This window comes from Cynoglossus semilaevis, chromosome 20 (assembly GCF_000523025.1).
Source record: "Cynoglossus semilaevis isolate Cse_v1.0 chromosome 20, Cse_v1.0, whole genome shotgun sequence".
NCBI lineage: Eukaryota > Metazoa > Chordata > Actinopteri > Pleuronectiformes > Cynoglossidae > Cynoglossus > Cynoglossus semilaevis.
In genome coordinates, this window is record NC_024326.1 from 4,402,408 (window position 1) to 4,413,492 (window position 11,085).

Here is an 11,085-nt window from a genome sequence, read left to right on the forward strand (position 1 = left end):
AGGAACATCAATATAGAGCAGTAAGTTAATAAAAGGACATTTTGCACCTTAAAGCCTGTATAGTGGCAACAGAATAACAAATCCCTTTGAAAATACAATACCTGCATCGTCCTGGCTGCTTCAAACCACAGGTCATATATTTGTATGGATCTCTAATTTATAAAAAAGGTTTGCATTTAGTCGTAGGAAGCTTTAGACTGTTAGGAACATCAATATAGAGCAGTAAGTTAATAAAAGGACATTTTGCACCTTAAAGCCTGTATAGTGGCAACAGAATAACAAATCCCTTTGAAAATACAATACCTGCATCGTCCTGGCTGCTTCAAACCACAGGTCATATATTTGTATGGAACCCTGTTAATATTTCGTTTAAATGTATATACCATAACATAGATTGTAGTGGTTTTTCTTACCACAAGGTGTGAACAGTATACTCACTCATGGTAACTCAGTCCTTTGTTATACGTAACATCTACTTATTTGCGATTACAAATGATATGCACAGAGCTTACAGTCATAAACAATAAGTAAAAAGCATAAAATGTGTATAGTCCAAACAGTAGAACCCCCTCCCGTAACAGTCCCTTAGTCTTCAATGTAGTCCTTTGAACTCCTTCATAGTGTTGTAAACGTTTTGTGGAGGAAAAAGGTTTTGTTTTTTTAACGAAATGTAATGCCACTAGTAGCGTGACGGAACGGGTGCGTTGACTATGTGCTGCATGCTGCCATCTGGTGGCCGTAATTGGAAGCTGTGCTACAGGAAAGGGTTAGTAGACGATCCCCCTGAAGGAAATGCTCCAGCAGGACCTCCAGCCTGAAATATAATACAAAAATGTATCATTAAAACATTGTTTTATTCTTTTTTTTTTATTGCTGTAATGAAAAAATGCTGAGTGAGTCAGTTAGAATGACACAGTTGTATTTTTTTCGAATACATCTGATAATAACCGGTGCCTCACCATGAATGGATTGTTGGACATGCCTGGTGCAGCCATGTGCTGCCCAAATGGCATGGAGGGCTTGTTCTGAGTGTAGACTGGAAATGCAGGACCTAAGAGTAATGCAGGGGGAAAAGGTTAATTGAAGTCATTCGGTTTTTGACACTAGCTAACACATTAGGGCCAGGAGTTTTAAATAAACCTTTGCTGTCAGTAAGAATTAAAAAAACCTGGTCTGACGTGGACAGCTTTTCGTCTTTTGCAAAGACAGTCTCGCTGTCACCGAGCAAAACTTGGTGGGTAACATGTACTTTAAAATGACAAATTCAAAATGAAATTGAGAATTAAGACCATTCATGGGAACATACAGCAAACTGGACCTAAATAATCATTTTATCTTTTACTCAACAGTAACCAAATGATTTTCTAAAACATGATTATCACTGTGAAGAAGCTGTAATGAATAGGTTGCACTTTCACTTTTATCTCAGTATTTAATCTGAACCCAAATTACAGGTACTGCACAGGTCACACGAGGTCAGCAGAAGGATGGAAACCACTAACCATTAGACTGAGGGTGATAGGCTCCAGGTTGAGCATAAGGGATGGGAGCCTGACCAGGGAATTGCTGCTGGAAGGTTCCACTGAAACTGGTGGGAAGGCAGTAGGAAGAGGCACTCCCAAAACCTGCAGGCATGCTCATGGAGCCAGTACCAAAGGGAGCTACGAAACACACAACATGTGCATGTGCATGGTGATTCATGTGTGCAGAGCCACACCAACCATGCACAGACACGTAAACATAGAAAAAAGCAGGAGTGCATTTCTAAATGATTGGGTGAATCATGATCAGAGGAACACAAATTGGTAAAATACAGAAAAAAGCAGGAGTGCATTTCTAAATGGTTGGGTGAATCAAACCTGCAGCTGAGGCTCTGCCGTTGGTCTGGAAAGGGTTGGTTGCCATGTCTGGGGCGACAGCAGCAGCTACAAAAGGATTTGTAGATGGTACGGCTACAGAGAATACAGGAGAATAAGAGAGTTGTATGTGTGAGTGAACCCAATTTAATATTATTTTTTGGTTTTGAAAGTGGCACTATATATTTAACTGATCATGCTCACAAACACAAAATACATATAAACAAATAGCACAATACTGCAGATTATACATCAAGAGGACACATTGTACAAGTTCATTTATAAAATTACCTCCAAAGCCAGGCTGCATGTTGGGTAACACAGGTTGATTTTGGGCTGGCGATGAGCCAAGTACTGGTCCAAATAGGTTCCTACAACAAAGTAAAGCAACCAACAAAACTATTTTTACAATGTTTTTTTAATGACAATGTAAAAAAAATCAGAACAGAATGGTAACCCATCATATAATATTGTTGTTCACTAAAGCTGCGATTAGACATAAATTCTCCTATTGATACAGACTGTACATCCAGCTCCCAGTTTCCTACATTCTTATTGGAAAACATTTGTCTCTTTCACACCACCAATTACTGAGCTCTATCCTGGCTCGCAGCCCAGTGCCTTAAAGCAGCGGTTCTTAATCTCTTTTCACCGAGTACAACCTTCCAACTTTGTTTCTTTAAGTACCACCAGCCTGAGCATCATTAAAATACAGCAGTATAGACCTGTCCTGTTCCTCTGAGCCCAGTACACAGGAAGGAGAATTTACTCCTAATAAAACCCACTTGCATATTTCTCAACCAAAGTCGTTATAGTTGGATGTACTCAGAATTCACCTCTGAAACCACAAACACACACACACGCTCGTGGAGGGACAGAAAACATCACAGATATGTAGTGAACGTCCTTCTCCAGTTGTCTCTCACCCTTGCACGTTGCTGCCGGATGAGACAGAGGAGCTGAGCTCATTGTCCAACTCTGCCAGAGCAGCATAACGGTCCTCTTTGCAACTTCCTCCAAGGGGTTGGGCAGGAACTGCACTAGACATTGACGGGATTGGCACACCTCCACCTATTGGCCATTTGTTGAAACAAATGTAACTGAAAACTCTCAAAGCTACAAGAAAAAAAACTAGCACATCAGTTTGTTTGGGTTTTTTTTTTCCCAACAAAACAAAATACAAATAAGTGATGACCAAGAGGAGAACTGTTATGCAAAATGTATGGATAATGAGATGGTAGGTGGCAAAAAGTGTCCACTGGGTGTCTCCCTTTTTCCAGCTGTGGTAAGAGCATGATGCTCAATGTACATTTTCTCCTGTTTATTTCATGCCCTTTGTTCTATAATTATGATTGTAATAATTTAAATTGTTATTTAATTTGTTTTTTGTTAATTACACATATCCCATATTCAATATATCATATACTTTTATTCCTCTTTATAAACCCGCTACTTACAAGTGAAGTATTGCAAATATTATGTTACTAAAAGTGATGTGAAAGGAATTACAGTCTAATAAAGATTTTTTTTCAACTTCATACATGTTGATTACAGTCTAATAAAGATTTTTTTTCAGCTTCATACATGTTGAACATTGGTATGCTGGACACACAGCAAACCCACTTAAAATATTTTCAATGGCATAAAACTCAACAACACCTCTTTAAATACAGAGATGAGACGCCCAGTGGACAGAGAGGGTTAAGAGTAAATGAGACATACCACAACGAGTGAGTGTGTACGTGTGTGTGTGTGTTTGAGGAGTGAGCAGTAGTGAGGATGGGATACCTGATGAAAATGACTTGGATGGGGGTGATGTGCTCAGATGGGATGGGATTGTAGTGTTTCCAAATGCTTCAAAATTGGCAAAGTTGGTATTTGAATCACCCTGAGGTGCTGCAGCCACACACAAGGAAAACATCAAGACAGGAAATGAATGACAAAGTTCAAAACAAATAACAACGCAACACATGAAGTACATGACGGCAAACCAAAGAGTGCATTTTGAACAATGGTGTTTCTGTTCATTGATGACACGTTAGTCAATATAATCAGTCCCAGAAAAGCACTGATCTTGAACTAGGGAAATTGTTGTCAATTACTGAAAAAAAAAAGGAAGAAAAAGGACTTACCCGTCTGGTTTGGAAAATGTGCAAAGTTGGCAAAGTTGGAAGAGGTGGCAGTTTGAGTCGGTGGAGCAGCAAAGATGTCTCCTCCCAGGTCTGAGAGCAGGTCAAACTTCTTCTCTTGACTAGCGCTTTGAGCCTGTGAACGGCTGAGCCCTGGAGACTGGGAGGTAGGTGACATTTTAGACACGAGTGTTCCAAAAACAACAAGACTGCACTTGTTGCATTTAATTATCTTAAGTTTTTTTTTTTAAATTGGAGGTGGCTCCCCTCTATCAACCCTCTCTTTACCAAAGGATGGTTACACTTATTCTTATTCCAGATGGTGTGTCTAACACAGAATCTATGAAAGACTTTTTTGTCCTTCACATCTTACAATCCATAACGAAAAGGGATATCGTTGCTAAACGTTATCTAGCTAGCTTGACTTCCCCCCTTAAATTGTTCTGCTGGCTTTAATTGAATTAAAACCATTCCATTTGACCTGTAACTCTGCCTTCACCAGTTTCTTTTTTGTCCCTGTGACAAAGCTACAATATTTTTCTTTACGACTCTGTGTGTCTTCTGTCTCGGTACCTGGCGCAGTGGGGTCTTGTTGAGCTGCAGGGATTTAAGGGGCTGCACTTCTGGAGTGCTGCCAGTGCTGCTGGCTGACGAGCCTGACACAGAGGCCTGGACGCTTCCCACTGATCTGGCCTGGTCTGGAGGAACGTACCTGGACAGTCATGGAGAGAAAAACAAAACACATAAGTGTATGAAGGCAAAGGAATTGGGGTGTAACAATCCAATTAACAATATAATACAACACAATATTAACAAGTAACAAGATAAGATGAGATTTGAACATAGTGGTTTTAAAATGTTACAGCAATTCAATAATACCTTTTGAACAAAGTAATAAAAAAAAGTTCAGAGATAAAATATTGGTCTCTGTCTGAGACTCAAACACTGCCACGCAAATTATTTAGCACTGGGCGCTGCTTCTCTGATCATTTCTGCAGCAAAGTCAGTCTCACCACATCTGAGTAGCGCTCTGCTAGTTAGCTTCCTTTAGAACGAGAGAGATCTAATTACAGCCAAAGAGACAAAGTTTATCGTTCTGTGTGAACGTGACGAAAATCTGTGTTGTGAAAAATATTTTAATCTGATTAAATTCACTCTCTTATATCATATCTCTGAAAATGGCTCAGAGAAAAGTGACACAGTGGTCGGAGAAGAGCTGAAACATATGGCTAACCGAGTGCATGACAGCAAAACATTTTTGGCAGAGGCAGCTCTTCATTCCCTGCGCGCCTTTCCTTTGTTTCACAGCTGATAGTTAACACAGGAGCATAAGTGAATGACCTGCAATGACTTGCTGAGCGCAACAAAGTCAAAAAGCGTTGCTCCACAACTTATCCATTTACTGATTTTTTTTAAATAGTAATCATTTCCGGCTTTGTGTCAAATCATTGATGACTAAACTTCAGGCAATCGCAGAGACAAAGGAATGCGTTACCATCGTTTCTTTTCATATTTTTCCTGGAGAAACTCTTTAACTTTCTGTGGTTCTCGGAAATCTGGCACAACTGATGTCCTGTCGTCATAGAGGCCTAACCAGATGTGTTTACAGACCTATAGGGGGGGCAAAAGAATGAAAAGAAAGGGTGGGTGGAGGGGCGTCAGGGTGGGGGCGGTGGCAAAGCCAGGATAGAGGTGAGAGAAAGTAAAGAGAGAGGGGGAGGGGAGGAGAGAGGAAAAAAAGAGACACAGCTTATTAAAAAAAGAGAAGAAGCACAAAACAAGAAATCACAATGTAACACACAACTAATGGGAATATCTATGACGCATTGAATAATGATTAACTTCCAATTTGTGGAGTGAGGTTCTGAGTCACTTTTTGGTAAGAAGTGTGTCACACCTCATTGCTGTGTTTCTGTAAGAACTCTATTTCCTGCTGTGTAAATGTGGTCATTGAGATGGACTTCACTCTGTGTGGGGGATTCAGTCCTCGCCTGCAAGCAGAAAGGAAAACGTTAGCTGTAGGACAGAAGAAGAACAAAAAAAAAGAGAAGAAAAACTAACTTAAATTGGGTCTTACATCAAAAAAAAAAAAGAAGAAAAAACTAACTTAAATTGGGTCTTACACCGTACATTTCCATGTACCATTTCTCTTCAGAATAAACATAAAGCTGTTTTGATTTGTGCCATGGTGACATGTGGAAGACACTAATGTACTGACAGTCATAGATTTTGCCAGGAAAAAAAAAACAGTTGTTCCTTATTTATTTTGCCAAGAGATGCAGAATTAAAAACAGTTGGGCTCGACTTCCAAATATGTGCGTAATCAGTCAAGCGGGCTTTTTTCAATTAATAAGTACATTGGTTTAATATACAAAGGAAATCACAACAACAACAGAACAAGAAAATGGTGACATCTGTAAATGTCACGATTTTGTATTTGAAATCTTCACAAATTTAGTCATCAATTTATTTCGTACTCAGAGAATCTTTATTTAGGAAGAGAAGGTTTGAAACCAAACAGAAAACATAAATTACAACAATCCCACAAGACGTGGGAAAAGCTCAAAACAGCAGCGATGTGCAGTTCCACAAAAAAGAAGTTAAATGTCACAGAAACACCAGATACTATTCTGTTGGCCAGACGAGGTCAGTGCCACCAGGTTTTTATACCAAGCTTCTTTCGGCTCTTCTGAATTAGAATTTAGAATTTAACATTCAGAGCAATTTAGGACAACAGAGAGAAAGATTCCAATCAAGCCGGTAAGCAACAAATATAGTATACAACTTAGTGGAGGAACAGAAGAACTGTTGCCCTAAAAGGGTGTGACTAGTCAGGATGTTGCCTAAATCCTGGTTATGATTTCACAATGTTCTGCATTATTAATGAGGAAGTGGATTGGTTAGACAGTAGATCTCATGTTATCACTTCACAAAAGCGTTCAGTGATATTTGGACCATAAAGGAGAGTAAAAACAAAACTGCATGGCAGATTATACACACAGGTATCATATTAACTCAGCACCTGCACAAAATGAACTTTTGAACTTCTTAGTTGATCATGATATTTTACTGCTGCCTGTGCAATGCAGCTGCTTTAATAACAAATATTCCCAAAATCTCCTTTAATAAAGGAGCAGCTATGGCTGTTAAGACATACAGTTCAATTGCATAATTTGTCTCAGCCCTAAATTAAAATAAATATGGTTAGTTAATTAATTGCATTTTTTGTACATAACGAACAGCAGCTGTAATATTAAAACTGATGAAACTGAAAAGATCCTGTTCATATATTCAGTTTCCCAAAATAAAAGCAGGCTGAATACTTCTGGGTTGTTTTTTTTCCAGTACTCTATTATTCCCCAAAGAGAGTTTTCACTGCATATCACCCCAGTGATTAACACCAGACACACAGTGAACACACTGAACAGTGAATTGCACTTTGTAGTGCACCCAAGGAGCCGGGAAGTTTTGGATAACGCTCAACACAATGCACTCCTGCCAGGGCCCATTTATCTGTGTAAGATAAACCTTTTGATCCTGTTGATACGCAGTCTTGTACTTGCAAAAACTATGGTCATTTTTCAGATGCTTTTGGTGTTTTATGAGTCCATCTGGAGTCTTCGGTTGCTAGCTGCAAGCATGACTGTAGAAAGACTTCGTACTTTAGGCCACTTCTGTAGAATTCCAAAAGGAACACTTAAGTCCTGTAGACGTTTTGACCCTAATGTGCCGCTTCTCAGATGATATTGCATTTTTCAGCCACATATGGTTTAGTCTGATCTCTAAACATAAAACAACCAACTCTCCTGTTACGCTCATAGGCAAAGAGATACATAAACTCTAGATTTTGACCCAATGGGTTTGAACTTTTTGCAAATCATTTAAATGAATACTAAGAGCTTTTCCCAGCCTGTCCCCACCCTAAAGTGTTCATTAGACAATAACAAAGTTAGAAACACGTTTCAAAGCTGCTGTTGAATGTTGAATGTCAGACGCTGCTCTAAATGACATTGCTGCAGTCAGCACGCCCACTGCCGGCTCTCTCACAGCTAAAGAAATCCGTGGCATTGTTGCTTCCAACCACACAGGATAATTCGTAGTGTCCTATTCTGTGCAGTCATCTTGCTGTGCAACGCAGCATCGTGCTATAACGCACATTAGCTTTGTTGGGGTTCTCTGTTTACCTAAGACAAATAAACCGTAAAGCAGATTCTGTCTGAACAGAACTTAGCCTTTGCATCTTTTCATCTGCTACAGTTAGTCTGTGTGTGACAGGAACTAGCTGAAATCCAGATAAAGTTCCACAAGGACCGGCTCCTGTGTGACACATGCTGTTTTTAAACAAGGTCCTCAAATATTTGTTTGGTGGTATGTAACATTTGTGGTTCCTGACCTCAGCCACACAGGCAATAAACTGCTAGGAACATCCCTGACTATCAGAGAAATGACGTCAACAAAATTGACAAATGAGAACAGGCACAAGGTCATTATTTCCATAGCTTGACCTGTTGAACCTGTGTTTTTCCTCATAAATGTTATTTTTGAAAGGTTTTTTCCCCGTAGACATTATGTGTGATTAATATAACTGATCAAGTAGATCAAGAATTTGGGAAACAATTCAAATCTTCTTGTAATAAAACCACACCCTAATTGAGATTTATTACTCTGAAAAATATTAATAGCATAAGTTTTAGGATTATAGTTTTTACTAATGTGAATCATTTTTGGCAGGCAAGTTGTTTGTCGGACATATAAGTAGCATGTTTCGGTAACATGACATAAAATTTTACATGGATGCACACTAGGGTTGTCCTGATACAAACCGAAACAAGTACAAGTTATTGGTGTACTCCGCCAATACCAAGTGCTGTACTACTTTGTGAAGTACAATATATTTAAATAAATATGCAATGAACGGAAGGGCACTGTTAATCCAAGTAAATTCATAAAATCAGTAGTGTTTTAATGATGTTTTTAGTCACCCACTCTTGTATACTTATAGTAGCATTTGTTTCATCACATTGAGTGCTACATGATAACAACTGTTGGTGCTGCTGGTTGTTTAGATAGCATATAGGTCGAATTTGTAATATTGTTTACAGTATTTACATTTTGTTACATTACTCCCTGTTTCTGTAACATTACAACACCTGTTTAAACATTCATGGCACTGCAGGCGTTTCATTGTGTATTGGTGGTAAGCAAACAGTATTTCCAAACATGGAACATTTGTGACATGTTCTATGTAATAAAAACAGTTTAAAATGTATTTAACAAAGTTGGTAAGTCTAAGGTATGAACGTAGGGAACGTCTTTCATTTCACTGGCCAAACTAGTGAATCTGTTTTTGTCATAAAAGACAAAGTATGGGACGTTTCTCAAATATGTAGGTCATGACAATCGCATTGTAAAATCGTGCCACATTCGACATTGTGATTATACCGCGTTCTAAACACTTAACGCCACTGAAATACGTAGCATTTCTGTAAAAACTAAACATAATATTAATTTATTATGTTAAAGTTAAAGTTATTTTGAAGGGACAATGTTTGAGCCCAACATCTGACACTTGTGTTGCCTTTATCTAGGACATCTCTCATCAGACTACACCTAATCTGTAAACAAACTGCTATGACAACATCACCGAGCCAAACATGGACCCAACCCAGTGCAGTTTAGCGGCCTGGGCTGAACCGGGCACCGCGTCAGCAGTGTTACCTGTCTTCAACAGAGAGCTAGCTTACGTGCTAACGGAACCGCTAAGTCACAAATGGACCGCCAGAATACGAACCTGACGGCGGTGGCTTGTCATTACAAGCGGCGCCATTGTGTACCGTGAAGTTAACAGTGTTTCCCAGACAATTACTCACAGTATCCCAGAGCAGGTGGTGCAGACGAAGGAACCCACTGTCATGTTGACATAGGTCGGGCCGCGCTGGTCGCAGTCAAAGCATTTCCTATTCGCGGGAAGGCTAGTCATTTCTCGGAGCATCTTCAGATGAGTCTCCTCCTGTTTTCGCTTCGCGCTCGTCGTCATGATGGTAAACGGTAAGATGTTATCACCGGGAGAAAATGATGGCCGGGAAAACGGGGCAGGGCGGGTGTCTTCGGGGCAAAAAGTTGCCGCGTACAACGGCAGCCAGTAGGGAGTCAGACACCTTACGGTGAGGAGACGAGAGGACTGTGGAGGAGACTGAACGACTAACTGCTGCTTCTGCACATAAAAGTGTCAGTCATCCTCTCTACAGCGCCCTCTAAAGGTTTGGAGGAATTAGAGCAGTCCTTTATCTTTGTTAAAAGAAATAAAAATTAAACAAAACAAACATACAATAGCATATACTGTAATTAAAATGCTTTGTCGTGTTTCGTAACTAACATAAACTAACATGGTGAATGATAGTTTATGTGCATGACTTAAAAAATTGATCTTTTTAACATGATTTTTTTTTTTACATTTCTCTGTTTTCCATAAAGCAACTCATAATCTTATGCACACAAATGTAAACATCTTTGTATCTTCTTTTCTGGTGCCTGCCTTGGCATCCCGGACACAACAGGTGTTCAGTCAATATCTAGTGATGAGACATCCCCTGTCTCCAGCTCTGGCTGAGGAAAAGTCTTCACTGACAGCGAGCACAGTGATCTCTTTCATCGCTGTCAGCTGCCTGTGCCAGTACTCTCATTGGCTGGGCAGGGAAACGCTGATCCACTGAAAAACCGTTCATTGAACTGTGTTGTTGTAAACACTGCTGCTTAGAAGATCAGATTACAGTATTGTCAGTGAGGGCGGGTCTGTCATACAGTCACAGAGACAGTGTCAGGGTTCTACAACATGATTTCATCTTTGCTTTTTAAGTTAGCGACAACTAAAACTTATAAAAGAATATCATATAAGGCTGAATTATAATACATCATTTATAAGAAGCTTTATAGGAGGCAGTAATTATTGTTTTAGATAATGAACGTTACAGTTAAATCTAGTTTTTTATTTTATTTTTTTTAACCACAGGCATGCTTCTATGCATTGCATTTTTGCAAATTGTTTTAAAAATACCACAGACATTAAAACATAATGAATCCTTCTTTAGCAAAAGGAAGAA

At 39.3% G+C, this 11,085-nt stretch overlaps 1 protein-coding gene and 1 long non-coding RNA gene across 4 annotated transcripts; one reads left to right on the forward strand and one right to left on the reverse strand.

Moving 5' to 3' along the window:
- Positions 1-5: 5 nt before the first annotated feature.
- Positions 6-521, forward strand: LOC107990155 (uncharacterized). Its single transcript, XR_001761711.2, has 2 exons — positions 6-131; positions 334-521. It is a non-coding gene; the product is annotated as an uncharacterized LOC107990155 (long non-coding RNA).
- On the reverse strand, positions 151-10,247 carry agfg1b (ArfGAP with FG repeats 1b). Of its 3 annotated transcripts, XM_008334075.3 has the most exons (12): positions 9,856-10,219; positions 5,883-5,976; positions 5,481-5,596; positions 4,559-4,697; positions 3,989-4,145; positions 3,645-3,752; positions 2,783-2,927; positions 2,148-2,227; positions 1,860-1,952; positions 1,503-1,661; positions 960-1,051; positions 151-814 (listed from the first exon to the last, which is right to left on the reverse strand). In XM_008334075.3, the coding sequence occupies exons 1-12, from the start codon at positions 10,020-10,022 to the stop codon at positions 755-757; spliced, it is 1,410 nt and encodes a 469-aa protein (XP_008332297.1). In that variant the 5' UTR covers positions 10,023-10,219; the 3' UTR covers positions 151-754. The 3 variants fall into 3 exon arrangements, with proteins under 3 accessions (XP_008332297.1, XP_008332298.1, XP_024908413.1); XM_008334076.3 differs by lacking the exon at positions 3,645-3,752 and having other exon boundaries at positions 9,856-10,224; XM_025052645.1 differs by lacking the exons at positions 151-814; positions 960-1,051; positions 1,503-1,661 and adding an exon at positions 1,685-1,815 and having other exon boundaries at positions 1,855-1,952; positions 9,856-10,247.
- Between the last annotated feature and the right edge of the window lie 838 nt (positions 10,248-11,085).